At 43.6% G+C, this 17,394-nt stretch overlaps 1 protein-coding gene across 1 annotated transcript in view; it reads left to right on the plus strand.

The window, feature by feature from the left end:
- LOC310960694 (vesicle-fusing ATPase-like) overlaps nt 1-16,696 on the plus strand; it is a 30,534-nt gene extending 13,838 nt beyond the window's left edge. Inside the window, exons 9-22 of the mRNA XM_083932457.1 lie at nt 740-939; nt 4,177-4,342; nt 4,512-4,586; nt 5,084-5,271; nt 6,467-6,562; nt 6,944-7,100; nt 7,212-7,345; nt 8,254-8,320; nt 8,434-8,513; nt 10,496-10,630; nt 10,932-11,045; nt 14,180-14,235; nt 14,441-14,513; nt 16,073-16,696. Coding sequence (XP_083788583.1) covers nt 740-939; nt 4,177-4,342; nt 4,512-4,586; nt 5,084-5,271; nt 6,467-6,562; nt 6,944-7,100; nt 7,212-7,345; nt 8,254-8,320; nt 8,434-8,513; nt 10,496-10,630; nt 10,932-11,045; nt 14,180-14,235; nt 14,441-14,471 — 1,499 coding nt within the window. The 3' untranslated portion in view covers nt 14,472-14,513; nt 16,073-16,696. The remainder of the gene's footprint in view (nt 1-739; nt 940-4,176; nt 4,343-4,511; nt 4,587-5,083; nt 5,272-6,466; nt 6,563-6,943; nt 7,101-7,211; nt 7,346-8,253; nt 8,321-8,433; nt 8,514-10,495; nt 10,631-10,931; nt 11,046-14,179; nt 14,236-14,440; nt 14,514-16,072) is intronic.
- The last annotated feature ends 698 nt before the right edge of the window (nt 16,697-17,394 follow it).

The raw sequence follows: 17,394 nt of genomic DNA on the forward strand, positions 1-17,394 counted from the left end.
CTAACGACTGCAGCTCTGAAACCTCACCTGTTCATTTCATTTTCTTTCTTCGTCCTTATTACAAAGATGATCATATGCGTGTATGTTGTTGCTATACAAATAAAGTTATTATTATTGCCACTCACGACTGCAGCTTTAAAATACCTCTTCCTGTGCATATGCGTGCATACATCTATATAAAAATATCTCTAGCTTTTGTAAACTTAAAGCACTTTTTAAAACACATCTTTATAGACTTGCTTTCATGTGATGTTGTCTTTTAATCTGCTTTTCATTGTCTTTTCCCCCTCTCACCTGTTTATTTCATTTTCTTTTTTCGTCCTATTACAAAGATGAGTATATGTGTGTATGTTGTTGCTATACAAATAAAGTTATTATTCATTATTATTACACTTGATCTTGTCTTTTCCTAATAGAAATTAAAAGTGAGCGGTAGGAGTTTTTTTGTTGGAAAAGACACAATCAGTCAGCTTACCTGAAGAAAAGTGGAATGGATGGCACTGAACATAGTCAGATGCATGTATAGCTCCAGTGTTCTGCAACAATAATACACATTGTTATGAATGTATTGTAAATAATTGAGTCAAAGTTACTTTTTCTATGTCTGTGTGTGAGAGAAAAAAGTCATCTGAGTGGGATTCACCAAAGGTGTTAGCTCTATACGTAGTTGAACAAAATGAACCCCCTGTACTCTGTTCAACTCTCTCTCCTCTCTCCCTGGTCGTGTGTCTGTCTCCAGGCTGTAAGCATGTGAAGGGGATCCTGCTGTACGGACCCCCAGGCTGCGGCAAAACCCTGATGGCACGACAGATTGGCAAGATGCTCAAGGCCCGGGAGCCGAAGATCGTCAACGGGCCCGAGATCCTCAACAAGTACGTGGGAGAGTCTGAGGCCAACATCAGGAAGCTGTTTGCAGACGCAGAGGATGAACAGAAGAGGGTGAGAGCAGTGCACGTTACATTATACATCCCCGCATGCACAAGAGTGTTTCTCAGACAGACGTAAAGGTAGCAAAAGCACAGTGGAGTGGAACGTAGCCTTAATTTTATCATAGTACATTACAGAAGTTATTCATGTTACACACACAGGCCCGAAATACACACACATGCACAAACAGGACCTATACATGCAATTAATGGAGAGATGTTAGAGCGAGGGGGCTGCCGGCGCCCGGAGCAGTTGGGGGTTCGGTGCCTTGCTCAACAGCACCTCTGCAGTGCCCAGGAGATGAACTGGCACCTCTCCAGCCACCAGTCCACGCTCCATTCATGGTCCACACAGGGACTCGAAACAAGCGACCCCCCGGTTCCCAGCTGAGTCACCTCTGGACTGAGCTACTGCCGCCAAAATAACATTAATGTGCTTTCAAGAGGTGTAGAATATAAAGCACAGCAAATTAGAGCTTGGCGATAAGTCAGCATGATAATTAATGATCTTTAAATGGAAACATAATGAAATCCTTTATCGAGATGCACAATTACATCAACTTAACTGATAATAACGAGCACATTAACGTAAGTCAACTTAACATAAGTTTCCTTAACCCGATTACTCTGCTTTGTGTCGATGCATTTACAAGTCAGTGTTCATTTTCAAGAATCAACTTTATAATCAGAGTACATACTACAAATTTGACCTGGTGTTTTTTGCATAGTGGATGCAGAAAAATACACAAATATACAGAAAGAACGCACTAAATCATTCAATTCATGTATTTATTTCCCACAGAAGTATACAATAGAGGCTTTACCATGGGGTTACTTCATAGAGACTACTTATTTATTCAATTACATTAAGATAAGAGATAAGATATTTCTTTCTTAGTCTCACAAAGGGGAAATTTCCTTATTGCAGCAGCAAAGTGGATAGCAAGCATAGAAGCATCAATAAGAAACAATCAATTAAAACAAGCAATAGAAATAAGGAAAAATATGAACAATATAAGAATACAAGGAGAAATACAGTATATATGGAATATTTTTACATTTACCCCATGGCACAGAGGAAATATCAGTATTGCACACGTATTTATTAACATGTTGTATTGTAAAATGAAAATATCGAGATTGAAGATTTTGGCGATCTCGGGCTAATCCATCCAACAGCTAATCCCACGTAGCAAAATGTTTACCCCACATTCTGGGGGTATTAAATGATGATTGACGACGTCTTCCAGATGCGCCACGTGTAGAGCTCCAGCGTATTATCTACACATCAGATGGAGAAAATCCATTCTTGTGCATCTGTATTCTCACGTTATCCCCATGAAACAGAATTTCATCCACCTTTAAACCGAAAAAAAACTAATTCCTCCAGGAGAGGAGAGATCTGCCCTTTGGCCAGACATCGCTGTAATAACTTTGGTAAAGTTCTGGTGTGTGCGTGTGTGTGTGTGTGTGTGTGGAGGGCAGTGGTGGTTGGTTTGGACACTAGCGTCGAGCCTCACTCCTCACCACTTAATGAGGGGCTGGGCTGTCTTTGACCTCCTATTAGACCTCCCTACACATACACACAGAGACACTCACACTCACACACACACACACCATCCAGTGTGTAATAAGGACAGCTCCACACCTGCTTTAAATGCTATGGCTGAGACTGACAGGTCTGTAGATGGAGGGATAACCCCCCACCCTGCAGCTCTCTCACTTCTTCCATCTGTCTCTCTGTCGAGGGTCACGACTGATTTTCAGGTCACGATGAAAGTGAAACATCGTCTTCATGTCTCCCTGAAAGAATGCAACAGAGGGATATTAACTCGACGTCATGTGTTACTATAGATTACTTTGGAGCTGCTGCTATTAAAAGTAGTCGCAGTACTTTAATGTGTACGTGTCAACAATCATAACCACTATTATTTTGGTCAGAATTGAGAAAACAATTACTAAGAAACAGCCTGCATTTATAGAACTTTTAAAAATGTTTTGTCTTTTATCTCTAATTTAATCTGTTTTTTTTAACAACCATGCGAAATATACGTTTTCATCCAATCACTTTCTTTTTTCCTTTTTCCCGAACATGTTTTTTTAACTGTGGATTTTCTTGAACAAGCGCCGAAATCCTGATATGAATAAATAATAAGATTCAAGATTCAAGAAGCTTTATTTATCCCGAGGGAAATGATTGTGCAACAGTTTCAATACAAAGACGGGAAAGGATCAGAGTGACAATAAGCATAAAAACATCAATCAAATCCAAATAAAGCTGACATCAAATAAATCAAACAATAACTAAATGTGACAGAGTGCAACAGACATTGTGGTTAAACGTAGGTTTATACAATATACAACAATACGCAGCGTGCAGTTTAACAGCATGTTGAAATAAAATAAATACAAACTAAATAAGTGAGAAGGAGCGATAAGTTATAAGTATTAAAAATGTTAAAACTGTAGCAGCATTTCCTACAGAACTAAGTGACAGTGTGGCACAGTGGAGTGTAGCAGCATTTCGTACTTAAGTAAGTTACAGTAAGTTACAGTAAACCACAGTGAAATGTAGCAGCATGTCCTAAAGCACAGTAAGTGTATCAGCAGATAGTTACAGTACCACAAAATACAGTGAAGTAGTGGTGGTATTAATAAATAAAGAAAACAAACCTACCAGCCCTCATTTAATAAAATATTAGAGATTGTGTTTGTGTGCAGAAAACAATTCCTGACTCAGGGTCAAAACCAAATCACTGTCATGTTAGAAATCCAGTGCATCTCACGCTCATATGGAAGAGATACACACATAAACACACTAAAAATTAATAAATGGATTGTAATTCAATAATGGGAAACATGTCGGGATCATGCCCCTGGGAGTAAACTCTTGAATCTTCTAAAAACCTCATTTTACAAACCAATTAAAGCATTTAACAGATTTATTTCCCAGTGTGCTTCTCAACAATTCCTCAGAGAATAATTCATCAACATTTCAGGTAAAACAGGAGAATTATGATCCTTTAATGTGATGCCCTAATACGTTTGGGAAACACCGTAAAAACACACGTCCTGGATGTTTAAGCAAAGACCACATAGATACTATAAATAACTTGTACGCCGCCATCAACTGGTCTTGTGCAAGACAAGTCAGGTGATATACAACAACCGTAGACGGCACATATTTACAGTTCATACATTAATTTCCTTCTTTTCCCTCGTTCATTTCCCTCCTCTCTGTGTTGCACAGCTCGGTGCGAACAGCGGACTTCACATCATCATATTCGATGAGATCGACGCCATCTGTAAACAGCGAGGCAGCATGGCAGGCAGCACGGGAGTCCACGACACCGTGGTCAACCAGCTGCTGTCCAAGATCGACGGAGTGGAGCAGCTCAACAACATCCTGGTCATAGGTGTGCAACACACACACGCACGCACACACACTCACACGCACGCACACGCACACAGGCTCTCCACTGTCATCCCTGAACATCTGCACTATAACTCTTCTCTCGCGTTAATCCTTCTCTCTCTGCTGTCTCTCCTTTCCTCTATCTGTCCATCTGTCCCTCCCTCCCTCAGGAATGACCAACAGGTCCGACCTGATAGATGAGGCCCTGTTGAGGCCGGGGAGACTCGAGGTGAAGATGGAGATCGGTAAGAAGTGAAGATCTTGTACAGTTTATCTCAGTGGACTGGAAAGTGAATTCAAACTGTATAAATGACGACATAAAACTAAGTTCAAAACACACGTACAGCAGGATATTTGTGCGATTTAAACAAGTTTGAAGCGTAAAAAAACATGTGCGGGGTCAGCGGAGCTTTAGTGCATTAGTGGGGGTGAACTCTACGACGTGGTCCTTTGTTCTCCCTTATTTCCAAAGTGGTGTTGATCATTTCTTCACGTGCATTTGGAAACAAAAGCGTTGTTTCCTGTGTTGTCGGTAGTTGGAAAGCGATCGTCTTTGTAACGGCGGCGCCAACAATAATACCACTTGGAAACTCTAGGGGGGGGAGAAGTTGAAAAGTTGTCTGTTTCCACTTTTAAGTAATTTAGCCAGTTAAGACCAGCAGCTCTAGTGATGTCACTGACGTCTCCTGCATGACAGTACGTTTGAGCTAAAGACATAATAACGCTTTTTGTTTCCTTCCAGGGTTACCGGATGAAAAGGGCCGCATTCAGATCCTCAACATCCACACGGCGAAGATGCGTCAGTATGAGCTGCTGTCTGCTGACGTAGACGTCAAGGAGCTGGCAGCGGAGACGAAGAACTACAGCGGTGCCGAGCTGGAGGGCTTGGTCAGGGCTGCACAGTCCACTGCCATGAACAGACACATCAAGGTCAGAGGCATTTACTTTGTCTGACTGTCAATTACTCTAATTAGTTGTTTTTTTTTTAGTCATTTAATCTATAAAAGTTTATAAAATAGTCAAGAAAGAAACCAATATTATATAAAACAGAAAACCAGAGAAGCCACAATCAGTCAATGTGACGCATGTTTCACTTTATAAGTTAAAATTGAGCAAATATGAAAATTGTCGATATCTCTGTTAATTGACATGTCACCCTCATATTCAAAAATGTTGGGCATCCAAGCCTCACAGCAAGAGGGTTCCAGGTTTGAATCCCTTCTGTGTGGAGTTTCCATGTTCTCCCCGTGTCTGCGTGGGTTTTCTCCGGGTTCTCCGGTTTCCTCCCACAGTCCAAAGACGTGCAGGTGTTCGGTTCATTGATGACTCTAAATCACCCGTAGGTGTGAATGGTTGTCTGTCTCTGTTCGTCTCTATGTGTCCTGTGATAGACTGACGCCCTGTCAGCTCCAGCCCCCCCATGACCCCGACAGGGACAAGTGGTTGAAGATGAATGAATGAAACTCAAATCTTCTGTTATTCCAAATTTGACAATGTTCTGAATTTCATTCAAGTCGTGTAAACAGCATATTTTAGATATTAATATTATACAATAAGGCCTTATTCCGCATGTAGCACTGTTACGATCAGCTCTGTGAGCGTGCGTGCGTGCGTGCGTGCGTGCGCGCGTGCGTGCGCGCGCCCTTCCTCACTTAAGTGTTTTATCAGGTGCATAGGCTCAAATCTGCACAGCTCAGTCAAACACACAGATAAGGTGAAGCTCTCATCTGTTAAGTGTTCTGCCCCCTTCCCCCCTCCACACACACACACACACACACACACACACACACACACACACACACACACACACACACACATGGAGCAGCAGATATTGGAGGGTGATGATAAATGACAGACAAGGGCCTCACACATGTCTGATGGCTGTGACGTTCTTCCTCACTCCTCTAAACACTTATCCTCGCCTCCCTCCTCCTGTCGGTCTGACCTTTCTTGCTCTGAGGGAGTACATTGTCTGCTGACACATTGTGCAATCTAAACGTGCAATACTTCATGTAATGGATTTCATTACAGTGGGGTGCACTGAGTTCATCCAGGGAAAGAAAATAACTCATTATCCGCTGTCGCTCAACTTGCATGTATGTGTGTGTTTCTGTGTGTGTTGCAGGCCACAAACACCGTGGAGGTAAACATCGAGACGGCAGAGAAGCTGGTGGTCAGCAGACTTGACTTCATGGCCTCACTGAATAACGACATCAAACCTGTACGTAGCTTCACTTCACTCCCTCTTGTTTCTGTATCAAATACATTTGGATGAAAAAATGTCTGTAAAAAAAGTAGAAGAAATGAAAAAAAACTGACTTTTCAGGTGAAAATCAACACATTTGAAGACATTATTACATCTATTTTAGCGAGGTTTATGCTTATAGTACCAATCACTGGAGTAAGCAATTCAAACATTAACAGGGAATATATTCCAAATACCGTAATGTTTTTGGAGTCATTTATATTTTGAATTCATCTTAAACTGATTTACAGAAGGGACTCGTGCAATAGACGGGGAGATGTGTCAGATTAACAGTAAAGACTTTCTCTCTCACACAAATAACACCCTGACCTAAAACACTATGTCACTGCTGTGCAGGCGTTTGGTACCAATCAGGAGGACTACGCCAGCTACATCATGAACGGGATAATCCGCTGGGGCGACCCAGTGTCAGCGGTCATGGAGGATGGGGAGCTGCTGGTGCAGCAGACGAAGAACAGCGACCGCACACCGCTGGTCTCTGTGCTACTGGAGGGTAGGAGACACACACACACACACGCGCGCTAGCTTAATAATAACACCCTTATTCAGTATACAACAGTTGAACTCACAATAGAACATAACACTGATAACACTGATGTTGCAGGTCCTCCTAACAGTGGGAAAACCGCACTGGCTGCTAAGATCTCTGAAGATTCCCAGTTCCCCTTCATCAAGATCTGCTCCCCCGACAAGATGATCGGACACTCGGAGATCGCTAAATGCCAAGCCATCAAGAAGGTAAAAGTCGCTCCACACGCTGAGTACAAAGTCTTGAAATAGAGAAAAGACGGCATCATGTCAAGGTCGAGGTGTGCAAGATGTAGGTGTGGAGTTCACTCCTGAGTCCTTCTGCTCCCAAAGACTCTGCAGAAAAGTAATCTGCAACCATTTGGATAAATCACTTAATCGTTAATTTTTCATGGAAAAAATGCTGTTTCAGCCTCTCAAATATGAACATGTCCTGCTGATCTCTGTTTTATATCCTATTAAACCCAATATCTTTGGGTATTGGACAAAACAAGACATTGAATGACAGAAGAGACTGTGATGGAGATTTCTTTTTTACTATTTTCTGACATTTTATAAACCAAATGATTAATTGATAATCAAAATAATAATTAGTTGCAGCCCTAGTCCCATTCAAGTCCCAGAAGATTGACTCCTTCCCTTTCCTGTTCCTGTGTTGTGTTTTAAAGCCACCGCAGCAGACAGGAGAGAATTAAAAACAACTTAAAAGACAATAAAACAACTATCATTATGTTAAAAATAAAGAAAACATGGATAAGAATTCACATTTGAACTGCATATTTAAATATTAAAACCCAGTCACATGATGAAAAGTGAAGCTGACTCCCATCCTGTTTGAATCCCACAGGAATCCCTGAAAAAAAAAAATGTCAGCCTCTAATTCTGTATCTCCATATAATTGCGTTATAGCCTGACAACATGATTGTGTCACGTATGGATGAAATTGAACTTGGACGTAAACACTGACTCGAGACGTTTTTAAATTGAAAACATTTATAGACACCATTACAAAGTCCAAACTGGCAAACGTTTACTTAGACCGTGACAAACAAATCATTACTTTGAAGTGCTTTCAGGTCATGCATAAAGCTGTTTTGTACTTTTATTCCCTGTGATAGATATTTGAAGACGCCTACAAGTCCCAGCTGAGCTGCGTGGTTGTGGATGACATTGAACGCTTGCTAGGTGAGACACCTGTCAGGACGAATCAGTCAGTCACTGTTCGACAAAGCAGCTTTTAAAAAAGCCTTTTGTGTTGTGCTGCTGCTGAGTTGAATAAAATGGATCTGTCTCATCAGACTACGTCCCGATTGGCCCTCGTTTCTCCAACCTGGTGTTACAAGCTTTGCTGGTGCTGCTGAAGAAAACTCCTCCGAAGGTAACAGACACTTTGTTGTGGTGTTTATTTGCAGCACGCTCACTGTGGGGTTGCTAGTCCTCAGGTGGCAGAAAGAGGGCAGCAGATCTTATGGATGCCAGGCTGCGCAAAGTCTTGTGAGGAATTGTTGGAGGTCTCTGGCTGCGACTGTCATGTGTGAGCGACTGTGTGTGTGTGAGTGTATGGTTATTAGTGTTTCGGTCCTGGCCCGTTGTGCTCGCAGTGAATGGTGGTGGTAGAGACCCATTTCTCATAGTTTCTTTGGTTGTAGTTTGTGTGTGTGTGTCTGTTGTTGATGGGTTTGTGAATGAGAGTATAGCCCCACTATATGGCTGCATGTGCATGAGAAGTGGCGCGGGGCCTGGTGTTGAATGCCTGGCTGCAGTGCTCCTCTGGGGTTGTAAAGCGCTGGGCCCAGCGGGGTGCCTGGGGCCGGGGGAGGCCAGGGGGACAGGGAGGAGAATGGGCTCTGTGAGAGAGCCAGGACCTGGCAGCACCGCCGCCTGTGTGGCACCTCATCTGCATGCAGCATCACAACCCCCCACGCCATGGGGGGGCAGCCGGCAGCCATAATCCCCCTGTCTACTCGCCACTCCTCTGCCTCTCCTCCTTCGTCGTCGTCTTCTCCTGGTCCTTCTCCAACTTGTCGGCTTAGCGGAGCTCATGTTGGTCTTCTCTACTGTTGTCCTCTGTTGTGTTCTGTTGTCCTTTCTCCTGTTATTTTATGCTCTCTGTGCTCTTGTTGTGACTTAAAGGGATAGTTCAGGTTTTTAAAAGTGTATGAGGGACTTCTCCGTAGTCACCGTATCACCTACAGTAGATGTCGGTCGGCAGAAGCAGAGAGGAGCAGGGACGTGGAAACTAAGAAATGTACTGCTGTGACCTGAGACAGCTGCTAAACGTATTATAGCCACCTAAAAAAATCGGTTTAAGTGTCTATATTTGAGTATTGTCACTGCTTTACCTTCCCGTCAGACAGCTCGATCTAACACGAAACTGAAGCTGTTCCATGCCTGTTTCATATCCAGCAGAGTTGACATTGTTGTCAGTGAGTTGTCGTTGTACCTCATAAAACTTTAAAAGAAAGCTGCTGATCTATCGCTGTCTCGATCGGTTGGTTTGTTTGTGTTATTGTGTGACTCTGTTGTCTTAAAAAGTTAGTAAAGTGGCTGAAATACATTAAGATGCAGCCCCGTCCACAGCAGTACGTTTCTTAGCTTCCATATCGGTCCTCCTCTCTTCTTCCCCTAACTGTGGGCGTGCCGACCGCCATCTACTGTAGGTAATACACTGACCATGGATAAGTACCTCCTACAACCACACTGCAAAGAAATCCTTGTACACTGTCGGCCTTCATGTGGGACACTCAGAATCACGAGAGAAATGTTGTGAAGCCTTTGTCAAACCAAAGAGGTGATCCTCGTTCTCACTACTAGTGAGACACATCCACCAATGGGCGATGAGAACGATTAAAGACGGCCTCCATCAAAACTCTGATAGCCGCTATGAGTCCCATCTACAAACCAACTCATTGGAATAAAACATGAAACGATGTAGAAAACACTGAGACAGAGTTGTTAGAATTAATGAGTGATGGAAAAAAGCAATACTGCACAGACTTATCCACGGTTATTGTTTAATTTTGCAGTCAAACTCACAATTAAAAGTCGTTTTAAGCACCAGAAACAACCTCAGAACGGCAAACGCACAACATAAAACAGCACAATACATAAAAATCCATCAGGATTTACTCGACCTCTCACACAGTGATCCTGCTCGACAGCTGTTATCGCACAGTGTGTAGGTGCCTTCCAATAAAAACACAGAATCCATACGCCCAAACCAACATTTCCAGCCCTAACACATCCTTTTAATTCAGAGTCAGGAGAGTAGGAATGTGAATAGTAAAAGCAGCTAAAGAAAATGAACAAATGAGTGGCAGAATAAAACAAACTGAAGTCTGAGGTCTGCGTCTCTTCCAGGGTCGTAAGCTGCTGATCATCGGCACCACAAGCCGTAAAGACGTCCTCCAGGAAATGGAGATGTTGGATGCTTTCAGCACCACCATCCACATTCCCAACATCTCCAGAGGGGAGCAGCTGGTCGAAGCCCTGGAGGTAACACACTCACACACTCACACACACTCACACACACTCACACACTCACACACACACGCGCAGACACTCCAAAACTATTTAATACACATTTACTTTGTCAGCGAAGTTGTTTAACACGATTTATTCAGAACCTATAATGTGCCTCACTTCTGCGCCAACACACTCACTTTATTTGACTCTATATTTTATATTCTGTAACGTGGAATTATTTCTTACCACTCGTGAAATAATAATGACTTTACCTGTTTAAAAAAATCCAACGTTGAACGCTCTCCTCTCCGTGTCTCTCTCCTCTCCACAGCTGCTGGGCAGTTTTCAGGAAGTGGAGCGGGCCAGCATCGCTAAAGCTGTAAAGGACCAAAATCTATGGATCGGCATAAAAAAGTTGCTCATGCTGATCGAAATGTCCTTGCAGGTGAGAGAAACTTTCCTTCGCGCCGTTTAACCACGTTAGCAGGATGTCTGTCGGTCGACCACTTCCCTGAAATGACACAACTATTGGATGGATTGGCGTTTTGCACACACATTCATTATTTCCCAAAGATCGCCTCACTTTTCCTACAGTACCCCTACGGTGCTGACAGCTATTCAATAGATCGCAAAGGAACATGAGCTGTTTACTCATATGAATCAGGTGTGCATCAGGGCATTGTCCTGGAGTCTCCATATCCACACAGGAAGCACACAACAGGAGATTCTGCGTGTCCGACTCGTCCGTCTCACTTACTGGAAATACTCTTCTTTGGTTCAGGCGAGGGGCGGCGCCTGGGGAGAGCGTGCAGGAGGCGGGACCTGACGGCACTCTCTTGCTGTCTCTTGAATCACACCTATGATTTCGGCTGTAGTTTTAACATCTCGTCGCCTCTCCAGTTAGATATTTTTGTTGGCATCTTCGCGTAAATCACCCTTCTTTCTTTATTTATTCACTTTCTAATTTCTTTATTATTAATTTAAAGTCTATTATAGCCTATTTTTTACCTATTTATGTGTCTCTTAGTCTTCTTAATTCCTGCTATTTACCTTTAATTTGTATTGTATCCGGGGTCGGGTCGCGGGGGCAGCAGCTTTAGCAGGGGACCCCGAACTTCCCTTTCCCGGGCCACATTAACCAGCTCTAACTGGGGGATCCTGAGGCGTTCCCAGGCCAGTGTGGAGATCTAATCTCTCCACCTGGTCCTGGGTCTTCCCCGAGGCCTCCTCCCAGCTGGACGTGCCTGGAACACCTCCCTAGGGAGGCGCCCAGGGTTCATCCTTACTAGATGATCCTGAACCACCTCAACTGGCTCCTTTCAACGCAAAGGAGCAGCAGCTCTACTCCGAGTTCCTCACGGATGCTGAACTTCTCACCCTCTCTCTAAGGGAGACTCCAGACCCCCTCCTGAGGAAACCCATTTCGGACGCTCGTACCCGCAACCTCGTTCTTTCAGTCATGACCCAGCTTTCATGACCATAGGTGATACAACCTGAGTTTGTCCTACCATCCTTTGTTCCTTAAATCAAAGTTTTGATTGATTTATTGCTTGACTGGTGCATCTCCATTTCCACCAATGGTATTAGACTCGGGTGAAGGTTTTTTTGTATTCTTCTGAAAGAGAAAACTCAAATTGGCGCAGCCTCTCTGTTATTGTTTAGTGCGGTCGGAGCTCGAGCAGCCCGTCCCTCGTCTTCCTCGACATCTGGCCGACATTCTTCGGCAGTCAACAGAATCTGTCTCCGTCACAAAAAACTGTCATCTATTAGCTGGAACGAAGAATCATGTGGCTTTTGATCCTGATGATTTGTGGAGCAGAAGGATCCAGTACATTTCTAGTTCACAGACCATGTTTGAGATCCAGTACATTTCTAGTTCACAGACCATGTTTGAGATCCAGTACATTTCTAGTTCACAGACCATGTTTGAGATCCAGTGCGTTCATGGTTCTGAAACTGGGTTCTGCGTAACGTTCAGAGGGAAGTTCCTCATGAGAACAATCACACACACCTCATGGTTTTGGTTTACCTACGTAAGCATCTATAAAGATCCAACAAAAAAACCATAGACCTCCAACCTGCAGCAGATTCTTGGCTCCCTTTCAACACAACATGTATGTAGATAAGTACAGGAGGTATAACGTCTCCTCACCTTTTCAAAGTTGCCCTCAGGGCTTTTGTGGTTTGGCCTAGGTGTTTTCTTTTTCTTGCTTTGCTGTAGCTATTTCTGTTTGCTGTGTACCCAAATGATTTACTTGCACATCCTTGAAGGGGCCCTGACCCTGTGAAAACACCAGGATGATCAATTCTGTATATCTAACATCTTGGAGATAATCATGCAGCCCTTCATGCTCATGTCAAGGTGGAGAAAAACTGAACTGGTGAATGAAACTTTACTATGGAGAACAGTTTTTGTGTTCATGTTTACCTCCTGATCCTTGTGGGGATATGGAGTAGTTACCTGGATGTGACTCCAGTTCTGTGAGAACTCGCTGAGCTCTCTGTATTTAATAAAGCGGGCAGACATGTTTTATGTGCAGGGCTAGACTAAAATCATTCTTGTGTCTTTTCCCTTCCCATATTGTCCAATAATCAAAATAATCCCTGATTGATAATCGTGAAACCGTGATATTTCCTCTGACAATAATGATATCAAAATGTCATTGAGTGAAATCACTACTTACAGTAGTTTCCAGCGGCACTGTTGGAGCTGTGTGATCCCACACTTTTACAGCAGCAGCAGTCCACAGTGTCCAGATCACACACACACACACACACACACACACACACACACACAAAGAAAGGCAGGTGTTAATTTCCCCTCTGACTGTGTGTCTGTGGTATGTTGATGATGTGTACCGCCTGTTTGTTGAGGTTCAATGCTGTGTAATTGCTGTGGTATGCACAAATGCAGCCATGTTCTGCAACCCCCCCACCCCCACACACACACACACACACACACACACACACACACACACACACAACCCACAACCCACTCTAAGCCTGAAGAAGTATGGATCTGTGTTTGCCGAGACATGCTACAAACAGCCACGCAGCTACCAGCCACACACACACGCGCGCACGCATGCACACATACACACACACACACACACACACACACACACACACACACACACACACACACACACACACACACACACACACACACACACACACACACACACACACACACACACACACAGTCACGTTCACTCTTCTCTTCATCTTTTTCCTCTCATTCCAGTGTTTCTGACTGCTCTCATGTCTTAACTCTAGTAGCTACAGGCGATTCCAGACATACTGTAAGTTATTGCATAGGTTGCCATTAATTTTACTTCCTCCCCCCCTCCCCCTCTCCCTCCCTCCCTCCCTCCGCCTCCTCCCCTCCTCTACAGCCCTGCTCGCACAAACTGAAGCGTGAACTCCAGGACCTGCCACTACTTTTAATTGCTTTCATGTTTGAACACCTTACTTCTGAATTTTAAATCAAACAGATACCCGTGGAGAAAGATTTGTATTCATAAATACATTTTTAAATGCAACTATGCACTAATGAGTGATGCATGTGTTTGTGTTTAGATGGAGCCTGGCTACAGAGTTAGCAAGTTCCTGAGTCTACTGAAGGATGAAGGAGCGTAAGTATCCTCTTCCTGTTTGTAACCCGATCGTCGGTGACACTGAACACTCGCGCCGCGCACACATCTGTCACTTTTTTACCACTCTGCATTTACAAACGTAGCAGAGAAAGGGGAGAAAAATCGTGTTCGAAGCACAACGTGTTTACATTGAAGTCCTTGTATCAAGTGTGATTAATAATAGACATGTCTCTTTCTCCTGCAGACTGGGTTCTGATAAGTTGTTGGCATTCTAGACTCAGTGGAGCCACATAGTGAAAAAGAGGCATCCTTCAACGGTAAGACTGGAGCGCCTGCATCAGGTCACTTCTTCTACTCGCCATTTCCTGTCCCGGGCTGAAGGAAGCTAATGTAGAAAACTGTTTCTTGCACCAAATGAATTATATACAAGTGGTGTCAAGCAGAAGTGCAACCAAAGAGTCATAAAGGCTAACAGAGTGTGAGCCTCATTAAAGCGTGAGAGACCAGAGCCGGAGTCTTTTACCGCACCGTAGAGATTAATGAACGCTCAACCATCAGTACTGTACCAAGCAACTCACCTGTACGGGTAAATGTGTGAGTGATCTACTGTAAACATGCAGTTCAATCAAAATCTCCATGCATCAAAGTATAATTCTGTAATTCCACTGTTTGATGATGTTGTTTTGCATTTTTTCCGCATCAATTGAGTTGCATTTGTAATTTTACACTTTAAAGTAATGACCTTGAAGATTTTTTAAATTTAGAGAAATGTCTTTTAAGTTACTAACTATCATTGAATGAGGCAACACAATGGTGAGCGTGCCTCCACTGATGGACTGATGATTAGGAACTGCTCGTCTGTGGCGACTTTACCGAGGAAAACTCAATCACTCTCTTCAGCTCACTTGTAAAAAGGCGGTGTACACTTTTCCTTTTCTGGCCTTTTTTGAGAGTAAATGTTTGCTACGGCCAAACAAACAAAGAAAAGAGTGAAGGCTACAGACGACGAAACTTCCAAAACGAGTGCAAAGCCAGAGAAGAAGATACAAATTTGACGTTCAGAAGAAACTGCCGAGGTCATACAGCTGCGAGTACTGCACATCGCCACAGGTGCCTCAAAGGAGGTTTTCAAGATTATAACTTCCAATTTGAATCACCAAATTGCCTTAAAAGGAATAGATCGACATTGTGGGAGTGTTGGCTGAGAAGATCAATGCTGCTAGCAGGGGGTTAGCATAGCTTAGCACACAAACAGCTCAGTGTACAAAAACTGAAGGGTTTAAACAACCTTTTTTTTGGGGGGGGGGGGGGCTAATTCTGTTTCCTGGTTTTACACTTTGAGCTGCTAACTCTTGGCATGAAAGTAAACTCTTTTGTTAATTGTGTTAATATTCCTGACGTCTCTGTCGATCCACACCAAAGATGTTTTCAGGGTACGGCTGCTAAACTGTGCTTATAGCTCCAGTCCTATGTATTAATCACACACACACACACACACACACAGCGTGAGGGGGGATTTCACTGAATAGGATTAGAAAGTTCTTCACACGGCTGAAAGTGCTGTCCTATATATGCGTACGTTGATAATGGCAAAGTTCCAGAAGATATTTCTCTTTTTTAAAGTTACCCGTGTAACTCGCTGCGCCCCACGAGGCCCGGCTGCCCACGGTGCTGACGAACAACAAAAGAACAACTTTTCGCAGCCGGAGCTTTGCTTCCCATCGCCCGCCTCAGAGACTTATGGTATAGTTTAGTTAGCGCATGGTGTGCCTAAAAATAGGTCGACTAGACAGGTGCTCTCTTGTGGCAGCGTGTCTCCTTTGCCTGCCTGTCTCCGCTCACTTTTTTTTTTTATTTTGTGTCTCTGATCACTCAGTTGCTGAGGAACGGAAGCCTGAAAGAGGCTGGCAGGAGGAAGCAAGCAGAGAGACCGTTTTCCACCCCTCTCTCTCTCTCTCTCTCTCTCTCTGTCTCTCTCGCTCTCTCTCTCTCTGTCTCTCTCTCTCTCTCTCTCTCTCTCTCTCTCTCTCTCTCTCTCTCTCTGCATCCTTCCCTCTCGTCCCTGAAGCTCTGTGCGCTTCTTCTCTCTGCACTGCAGCTTTCTGCAGCGGCAGCAGCAGCAAACCAACCAGGCGACCTCCTCTTCTTCAGCACTATGTGAACATGTAAAATAAGAGAAATGTTTGTGGTATCTGTGTAGATTACGTTTGCAGAAGACCAGTGCTGTGATCTGCGTGTGATGCTCTGAGCACTCCTTTTGGGGACTTTTATATATATATATGTATAAGTGTCCAGATGGCAGGTCGATGTGCATGCACAAACACTAATCATAACACTGTTTGTTCATAAAGGCCTTATTTGTGTGCACATTGATTGATGTGTTGATCGGATCATTCCTTGACTTGGTGGCTCCATCACTTAAACGATCTCACTTTGTTCTTATCTTCTCATGTCTGACCTTTTTATTTTATAAATAAATTAATGATATTACTCATGCTGATTGCTGAATCTCTGTAGTGTCTGGATTGAATGATGAAGTGATGACCATTACCTCACACACGTCACAGGCTCTCATGCTGCTTCAGAGGATGTTTCCATGCACACGTTTGGTCACACAGAACCATTCGTAGGTGTTTATATGTTGCTTTACAACCGTCTCCATGAAAACACCCGTTGTTTTTCATTAACAAGTGTTCCTCTCATAATTACGGCGTGTTGAAATCATAAGGACGGGTGTTTTATAATTATGATCGAGAACAATTATCTCCTAGTTATGGGAAATCTGACATGTCATAATGAGATGGACCTACTCAGACATCGGTGGTTAACCTCCACAGCGTCTTTGTTGTGACTCAAAACGGTCCAAACCTTTTAGCTAGTAGCTCCTGCAGCGTGTGTGTGTGTGGCGGCCAGAGTGGAAGTGATCCATTCTGCTGCAGATTTCTTTTTGATCCCGTCCTTTTAGGATTGTGGAGTCAAAGTGGTAAACTATTCAAGACCGTGCTGCAGATGGAAATTCTGTTGCTGGAAATGTGGTCTTCTACAGCAGCAGTGAGTTATCAGTGATAACAGGTTCATTGTTTCATTATCTGGCTGCGTCTGCAGTGCGTCTGCAGTGCGTCTGCAGTGCACCCGCATATTCTGTTCTGACTGATCTCGTCTGACTGTAAGTGTCAGGAATTATTCATTCACAAAAAT

The sequence above is a fragment of the Echiichthys vipera genome (assembly GCF_963691815.1).
Source record: "Echiichthys vipera genome assembly, chromosome: 18".
NCBI lineage: Eukaryota > Metazoa > Chordata > Actinopteri > Perciformes > Trachinidae > Echiichthys > Echiichthys vipera.